We start from the raw sequence: 9238 nt of genomic DNA, 5'->3' as shown, positions 1-9238 counted from the left end.
GCACTTTCTGCCCTTGTTACTGGATGTAAAAGATCCCCTGATCTGGGTCATTATCACGGAGCTTGTTATTGCTTTTCTTGCATTATAACAGTGACTACACTTAAAGAAGTATTTCATTGGCTGTAAAGTACTTCGGGATGTCCTGAGGTCATGAAATCCAAGTTCTTTCTTGTGCTATCAGTGACTCTCACTGCATTTTGTATTGAATATTGTGCTAGAAGAGGATCAGTTTCAACTGAGGTACTCTTCCCTTATTCCATGTCTAAATATCACCTTAGAAATGACAACACTCATCGTCTGGACATTGCACATGATGTAAGGCCATAGCAGAGTCCTTGAAGAATTGTACACTAGCAAGGAGTTAACTGCTTCAAATGCGGTAAGTATTTAAAAAAAGAACGTGCATTTAGAAAGCACCTGTCACAACCTTAGGAGATCCCAAAGCCAATAAAGTACTTTACTAAGTGTGGTCTCTGTTGTAATGTAAGAAATGCTGCAACTAGAACTGATAAAGACCATCCATGAACAACAATGAGATAAATGATTAGATAGTGTATTTTTTTGTTGTTTGAGGGATCAATAGTGTTCAGGGAGAACTCCCTCGCTCTTCTATTGACCAGTGCAATGGGATCTTTTACACCTACCTAAAAGTGGCTAATGTCTCCGAGAGGATAACACTCCACACCAACATTGGATTATGTCCTCCAGTCTGTCTAGTGGTGCTTGATCCCATGAGCTTCATGACTCAGAGGTGAGACTGCTACCACAGAAGCCACCTCGTCCTCTGTATTGGCAGCGAGAGGTTGCAAGGAGTTAAATGATTAAATGCGAACCTGGCGGAGCTGAATGCAGACATGATGATGAAGCTCACTCCACGTTTGCTTTGTTTCTGGCTGGCTTAAAGGATAAAAGCATGAACTTTGCTTAGGGTAATGAGACTCGTGTTAGACACGAGGCAGAGAGACAAATGCTGCAGCTCTGGAATGCAGTCTGTTGCCACCCGATGAAGTTTCGCCTGTGGTGCAGCCCTGAACAAATTGGATTTAAGAATCCATGAAAAGTAAATCATAGCTAACACGACACTCTTTCTTAGTCATCAATGCTGTCATAAACCTGAAGCTATTTGAAATGAATGTACTTGAGGAATGTGGTACTGCCTGCTGTGTAGTAGAATCTTATAGCACAGATGGAAGCCATTTGGTCCATCATGCCTCTGCTGGCTCTGTGAGAAAGTTATTCAATTAGTTCCATGCTCCTCACTCTTAAGTTTTCTTTCTCAGGTATTTATCCAATTCCCTTTGGAAAGTTACTTGTGATTTTGCTTCCACCACTTTGTCAGACAGTGCATAGCAGCTCATTGTGTAACATAAATTCTCCAGTTCTCCCCACTGGTTCTTTTGTCAGTTCCTTAAATCTGTGTCCTGACCTCGCTGCCAATGGAACCCGTTTCTCCTCATTTACTCTTCAAAATGTTGAGAAGGTTTTGTAACACCTCTGTTAAATTTCCCTTTAATGTCAGTTATAAGGAGGGCAACTCGCGCTTCCCTAATCTCTGCACATCAGCAAAGTCCCTCATCCTCGATATCAAACTAATGAATCTCCTCCACACCCTCTCCAAGGCCTTGACACCCTTCCTTAAGTGTGGCCTCCAAAATTAAACATAATGCTCCAGCTGACGCCCAACAAGTTATGTGGCACTTTATCAAATGTCTTTTGAAAGCCCATATATAGAATATCAACTGCCCTACTCTCATCTACTTCATCAAACAACTCAATCAAGTTTAATTAAACTAAGATTAAAAGGCGAAATGTTTTTAATCTAATTATCAGTTGATTACATTTCATAATACCTTTGAACCGTCTGAATTTTGCAAAAATGTACTTCCCTCCCTTTGACTCCTAGAGTTTCTGTGTGCACCAGACACCCACCAGTTTCTCACTTAAATGCCCACCATGGCCTCGACCCCTGCCCCATCTCTCTAATTGCCTCCAGCCCTGTAGTGCTCCCTCCCCAAACTCACTGACTCCTGCCTTCCACCCCCTCCCTCAGCCCCACCGTTGGGTGGCTGTGTTTTCAGCTAGCCTCACCCCACATTTGACATTTCCTCCCTAGACTTCTCTGCCTCCCTCTCCTGCTTTAAGCCCTCCACTTTGACCAAGACTTTGGTCTTCCCCCACAATCTTTAATGTGGCTCAGCAGCTGATTTTCCTTGGGATGTTTTTCTCTGTTAAAGGTGCTACACGAATGCCACAGTGACAGAGCAGCAGTAGACTATTCAACATGGAGGGCATCAGCTAAGCTAGGCCTCATCATTTTGATTTATTTTTCCCTCTTGCCTCTGAGTTAGAAGGTTGTGAGTTCAGGTCCCACTCTAGGAAGTGAGCACAAAAATCAAGGCTGACACTCCAGTGGAAACTGAGGGAGTACTGTGTTGATGGATGTGCTGTTCTTCAGATGAGACTTTAAACGAGGCCCAATCTGCCTGCTTTGTTAATATAAAAGATTCTTCCCCTCCTGTCAGAACTCAAGAAATAGGAGCCAGGAGCAGACCATACGGCCCATCAAACCTGCTCCGCCATTCAACAATCAGGATAACCTTGGGCTTCAACTCCACTTTCCTGCCTACTCCACATTTCCCTTGATTCCCTGAGAGAGCAAAAATCTGTCTATCCCGGTCTTAAATTTGTTCAGCGATGGAGCATCCACAACCCTCTGGGGTAGAGACATCCAAAGATTCACAACCCCTCGAGCAAAGAAATTTCTCTTCATCTCAGTCTTAAGTGATTGGCTCCTTATCATCTGACTGTGACTCCATGTTTCAGATTCCCTGACCAGTGGAAACAATCTCTGTGTCTACCCCATTCAAGGCCCTTCAGAATCTTGTGCGTTTCAATGCAATCGCTGAGAAGTGGGATGTATGGAAATTTTTTTTAAATCTTAAGAAGAGAAGGGTGCTCCTGGACTACTCGCAGAATAGGAGATTGTGTAGAGAACTGAGGGGAGAATTGAGACTTGCTTGAAGCAGATGATGATGGGGTGCCTTTGTGACTTTTTGTACATTGCAAAGGATATAAATAGTTATTGTTGCTTAAGTGTGTAGCCAAGGGTACAGAATGGTTTCTAATGAGAGATCGCCTGGCCTGAAGCGTTAACTCCATTTCTCTCTCCACACATGCTGCCTGATCTGCTGAGTATTCCCAGCAACTTGTGTGATTATTGCAAAATATATTGCATTTATATAGCATCTTTCAGGATCTCCCAAAGCACTTTCCAGCCAATTGAGTACTTTTTGTGGTGTAGTTACTGTTATAAATAAACTTTGTGTGTCAACGGCTGTGCTATCTGCCATTCAAATACCTGTCTAGTCTAATGAGGGAGTAATGGTTGAGTGAGCAGCTCCTTGATAACTTAAGGTTAACAGTCACCAACCCCAGGCTATCATTTGTATTTCACAAGCAATCTCACAGCGATCAAATTACCATTATTTGAATTTACATTTAGCTGTGGCCAATGGCGTGAAAACATTTTATAACATGTCACAACACTTCAAACAAAAGATGTTTACATTCACTTCTCACTTTCCCATGTGGAGGCACCTGCCTCTTGACCTCAACGGGTTACAGCTGGATCGAGTCCAAAACCAGCAACCCCGAATCACATTTCAATGATTAGTATTTTTATACAGCGTCTCACCACAACATGGTAAGGCCTCAAAGCATCACGTTACCTTGCAGGTGCAGAGGCTGTTGCTGCACAGGCAAATGAGGCAGCTATTCTGTGTTGGCGATATCCTGTGTGAGAAAGACCGAGTGAATCTATTCTAGATAGTGCCTGAAGGAAGAATGTTGGCCAATTCACCAGGGGAGCTCTGTGTTCTTGTTCCAATAGCACCAGGGGATCTTTAACAATCACCTGGACCATTGGAACAGGCAGAGAGAGGGATCTTCAGTTTAGTATCTGATCCAAAGTGTAACCTGATTCATGATGTCCTGAAAAAGCACATATAGTTGCATATGTTTTGATAAGGTTTCAATGTCCATTTCAACCTCACTTCTATTAATCTGTGTTTATAAATCTGAGATTGATACCTAGAATATCTTCCCCCTCAGTTAGATGTGAATGATCCCAAGCTGCTTTACAAAGAAGACCAGGAGAGATGTCCTTGGTGTTCCAGCCAAGATGTACCCTGAACCCGCATCATGAAAAAGGGTTAATTTGCTCATTAGTTTATTGCAAATTGTGGGAGCTTGCTGTGCGCAAATTAGTCACTGCATTTTCTACATTACAACAGTGACTACTCCTCAAAAGGGATTAATTGGATGTAAAGCATTTTTGCACATCCTGAGGTTGTGAAGGTTGCTCTTTTATGAACGAAAGTCTTTCTCTAATATCCCAGCTAAATGACAGCACCTCCAACAATGCAGCATTCTCTCAGTACTGGACAGGAGTGTCAGCCTAGTGGGGCGTGAATCCACAACCTTCTGAGTCCGAAATGAGAGTGCTACTAACTGTGCCAAGGCTGACACCTCAGTATAATTAAGAGTTAGCCATTGATTGTGATGTTCTAAAGTTGTGACCAAATGCTATATAAAGGTGCGTTCACTCCTTTTCCCTCACTGGGTACTCCCATGTACGCACTGGGCCATCATTTTGATCTGTCAGCTCCCTAGGTGCTAATCTCTGGAAATCCCTCTCTAAATCTCTCCATTTCTCTCTTCCCCCTTTTCAGAGTTTGAGGCAATTAGCCTAGGCGTACTTTAGGGGAAGCTAGACAAGTATATGAGGGAGAAAGGAATCGGGCACACTGACAGGGTTAAATTGAAGTAGGATGGGACAGACTCATGGAGCAGAAACACCGGCGTAGATAGGTTGGGCTGAATGGCCTGGCTCTAAGCCTTAAATTCAATGTGATTTGAGCTGTTCCTTAAAAGCTACTTCTTTGACCAACCTTTAGGTCAACTGTCCTAATCTGTCTTCATGTGGCTCGGTGTCAAACTTTGTTTGACAATCGCTCCTGTGAAGCGCCTTGGGAAAAACTTGCATTTCTTCAGTGCCTTTTACAACCACTGGATGTCCCAAAGCTCTTTATAGTGCACAAAGTACTTCTGAAGTACAGTCACTATTGTAATGTTGGAAACACGGCAGCCAATTTACACACAGCAAGCTCCCACAAACAGCAGTGCAATAATGACCAGATCATTTTTTTTTGTGATGTTGATTGAGGGATAAACATTGGACAGCTCATCGGAGAGAACTCTCTCGTTACTCTTGAAAACAGTGCCAGAGGATCTGTGAAGGCGGGGGATGGGGTGTCGGGCTCGGTTTTAACATCTCATCCCAAAGAGGGTACCCCTGACAGTGCGGCACTCCTCAATTGGTACTGGCAGCAGGATGTCAGCCTGGGTTACAAACATTCGAATTAGGACCAAGAGTAGGCTATTTGGCCCCTTGAGCCTGCTCTGCCATTCAATAAGATCATGGCTGATCTGACTATAACCTCAACACCACATTCCCGCCTGCCCCCTCCCCCCTTTACAAACATATGAATTAGGAGCAGGAATAGGCCAGTCTGCTCCTCTAGCCCGCTGGATTCTTTGTGTGGTTTGATGTGAATGCGAATTGTCACTCCAGGTCATTGAGGAGTTGATATTTTTTAATTAATAAGAAGTCAAGGTTGCCCTTTTATGGGGTGGGGGGCGTGTGGCGGAGTAGGCAGCATCTGTGGAGTGGGTGCGGGAGTGTCTTCATAGAGGTCCACTGTTTGAGACGGAGACCAAGAGAAACTTTGTTCTCTGGAAGGGTCGTTAGAATGTACAATTCTCTTCCCCAGAAAGCAGTGGAAGTTGGGTCGTTGAATTTATTCAAGGCAGAGTTAGACAGATGTATGATAGGCGAGGGAGTCAAGGGTTATGGGGGGCAGACAGGAAAGTGGAGTTGAGACCCCAACCCAGATCAGCCATGATCTTACAGAATGGCGGAGGGGGCTCGAGGGGCTGAATGGCCTACTTTGGGGAGAACCCCCTTTCCTCCCCCTCCTCATCCTCCTCCAAAGGATGGCACGAACACACACACACACACACCCTAATGGGCATCGTGCACGCGCATACCCACAAAGAGCATCGTGCACGCGCATGTCCATGCACGGCGTCGTGGGCGCGCATATCCCTAACGGATAAGGTGTGTGCGCGCGCCTGTTGGGGAGGCGGGGGCGCGTGCACGCGGGGAGTTCGGGAGGAGTGACGCACGCCCATTGTCTGTGGAGGGATGGGTCGCGCGCTCCCCTTGGCCGGGGTGGGGGTAGGGGGGGTGGCGCGCACGCCGGCCGCCCGGGGGGGGGGGCGCGCACGCCTCCCTCCCTCCCCCTGGTGGAAGCAGGGGGCGCTGCGCTTCTCCCCTCCTACCCTGGACCGTGCTGCGGATTCGCTCGGGCTCCGGGAATGCGAAGGGATGGCAGCTTCGGCCAGCGAGGAGAAAGCTTTCCGGAGGTTCCTGGAGCTGCTGCTGCGGGAATTCCGGGGTCCCTTCGGCGAGGAGGACCCGCTGCCCCTCCGGCCCGTCTCCAACCACATCACCGAGGAGGAGGTGGAGGGCGAGTGCCTGGACCTCTGCCTCCAGCATCTCTGCAGATAGTTAAGTACCGACCTTATTAGACTTAATTCAACCAATACTCCTCCCCCCCCCGGTGCATTAAATCCAAAATGTGAGCGACACAAAATACCAAAACATGCAAACAAACTGGGGGGGTAGAGAGAGAGAGAGAGAGAGCAGCCCCGTTTGCAATGTTCAAAGTACTTAAATCTGAGACTATAAGTGAAATTGGGCTGAAGGTGACAATATGAAGCCTTTATTCCTTTTGGAAGCCGGGGGAGGGGGGTTAGAGAATGGCTGAGAGCATTAAATTGATACAGAGAACGAACTGGCGATTGTATTAGAGTCAGATGCAGTTTGGAGAGAAAAGAGCATTTGTTAGATTAACCTAAATGGGTTTTTTAAATAAATAAAAGCATTCACTGTAACGTACAGTGTGAGAAATAAGTCTTCCTTTGGATTAGATGTCGTGCGGGGAAATGGGGAGTTTGACATTGAAAACCCGCCGGAGTAACGCTGTAAAAAGGGAGAGAAGAGATTAAAGGGATTGGAGATGGAGACGGTTGTAAAATGTACAATCTGGAACTCCCATGTGCGAAATGCAAAGGGGGAAAAAAATAACCAAGCGAAGAAAAAAGGGCACAGTACAATGTCTGTATTTACCCTAGCTTATCTTGAGTGTTAAATCGAAAGGGATCAGGGCTGACCCGGGCTAGGGGGGTAGGGGAATGACCGGTTAATCTGCTTTTAGCTGTTAGCACACGAAGTCCCTGAGTTTAACAGGAACCCCGGGCTACTTATTAATACCCAGTCTATAAAAGCAACGATTTGAGAATGCAGGAAAAGTTACAGGTTACTATTAAAGTTGGATCGTAGGATTTTCTTTTTTTTGGTTTGAAAAAGCGATTGTCTTCTGGTAGTTTTGCCCTGCATGTGTCCGGGGGGTGGGGGGCAGTTATAGTGTCACCTTGGAGTGAATGTGTCGCTCTGTAAAAGATTGCTGAAATTTGTTTCTTTAAAACCCAAAATGAACCAGCGGTTGGGGGAGTGGATAGTGTTGGGTTTGGTGATGCCCCCTCCCCCCCACCCCCTTTTTTTTTGTGTGTGTGTTTAAGGCTTGGAGTGTTTTCTCTCTTTTTGATGTAGAGGTTTAAACTGTTCAATTTCGGCTCTGAATTGGAGTTTCCCGTGTTCCCGGCACAACGCTTGACACACAGTGTCTGAGGTCTGCCCTCCGGTCGGGTTTAGTGGGAAAATTCCCCTTTGCGATAAAAGCACGGAGCGGAATTAATAAGCGGTTTTTGTTTTTTGTTTCTCTCTCTCTCTCTCTCTCTCTGCAGCCCAATCGGTTCTGCACCCGTGCCCTTTGCCCAAGGATCGCCTGTGCAGGAGCCAAAATCAGATCGCACTGGTTTTACCAGGTCACCGGATCGGGTTACCTGAACATTGTAGCTTTCCCGTCCGGGAGAGAAGCACTTCTCCCGGTACCTGTCTCCCAAAAGGGAGGGGGTGCAGATGATTAACCCCCCCCCCCGGGTTAAGGGTAGATCTTGTGTCCTGGGAAACTGACAGGCGCGCTCCCCACCCACCTGCTCCCTGCGCGCCCCCGAGCCACCTCCAGTCATTCATCTCAGACCTGTCCCTCAATCTGGGGGGGACTGAAACACGGAGAGCGGATTTCATTTACCCTTTTTAACAAAAAGAACCCCCCACCCAACCCTCCCCCTCCCCCCAGCATTATATTTTATTTCTTGCTGCTTTTAAAATGAAAATTCAGTTACCGTTTTTTGCATTTAATTTTTAAAAAATAACACAGTTTCACTCCTCGACTCTTCAAATTGCTTCATTCAAATGATCTGATCATTCGAATTTTCAGCTCCAAACCCCCTTCTCCTCCCCCCCACCCACCCCCACTTTGCGGGTTCCTGTTTTGTTTCATTCAAATTGTTGAATCATTTTTTTTTTGAAGGCACACAAAAAAGTTTGAAGTGTCAGGAGTAGAAATTATTCTGAAGGTGAGGGGAGATTTAAGACCATGTTGGTTTCACCTTGGCAACAGTGTGGGTGAGAATGATGCTGATTAATATAAGCAGCAGAACCAGGGCGGATAGATACAGCGTCGGAATTTAGGACACCGTGTTCGACCCAGTCTCGACTGATATTTATTCCTGCCCCCTCTCGCCCCATTTCTATCTCTCCATTCTGCCTCCGTTCCAAACATAGCTCCTAACACCTGTTTTACCTGCGGAGTGACATGGAGCGTACTGTCATTCTCCCATATGGGAATCATATATCACTCTGTACTTATAAAAAAAAAAGTGAATCGAATCCTGGGAATGTCATCCTGAGCTGAGTAGCCTCTTGAGTTGGAGAGACTTTTTTTTTCTTTCAAGGTCCAGCATTTGTTGCCCATCCCTATTGCCATTGAACTGAGTGGCTAGGCCATTTCAGAGGGCAGCTAAGAGTCAACCACACCACTGTGGGTCTGGAGTCACATGTAGGCCAGACTGGGTAAGGACAGCAGATTTCCTTTCCTGAAGTGTGAACCGGATGGGTTTTTGCAACAATCAGTGATATTTTCATGGTCACCATTACTGAATTAGCTTTCAATTCCAGATTTTGTTAATTGAATTTAAATTCCACCAGCTG

General features: G+C 46.0%; 1 protein-coding gene across 1 annotated transcript in view; it reads left to right on the top strand.

The window, feature by feature from the left end:
* The first annotated feature begins 6401 nt into the window (after positions 1-6401).
* ppm1e (protein phosphatase, Mg2+/Mn2+ dependent, 1E) overlaps positions 6402-9238 on the top strand; it is a 147684-nt gene continuing 144847 nt past the window's right edge. The window contains exon 1 of the mRNA XM_078548204.1: positions 6402-6630. Within this exon, the coding sequence (XP_078404330.1) occupies positions 6449-6630 (182 nt within the window). The 5' untranslated portion in view covers positions 6402-6448. The remainder of the gene's footprint in view (positions 6631-9238) is intronic.

The sequence above is a fragment of the Cetorhinus maximus genome, chromosome 9 (genome assembly GCF_964194155.1).
Source record: "Cetorhinus maximus chromosome 9, sCetMax3.hap1.1, whole genome shotgun sequence".
NCBI classification, from domain to species: domain Eukaryota; kingdom Metazoa; phylum Chordata; class Chondrichthyes; order Lamniformes; family Cetorhinidae; genus Cetorhinus; species Cetorhinus maximus.
The sequence above is the reverse complement of the archived record's forward strand: the minus strand, read 5'-3'. Positions and strand labels throughout refer to the sequence as shown.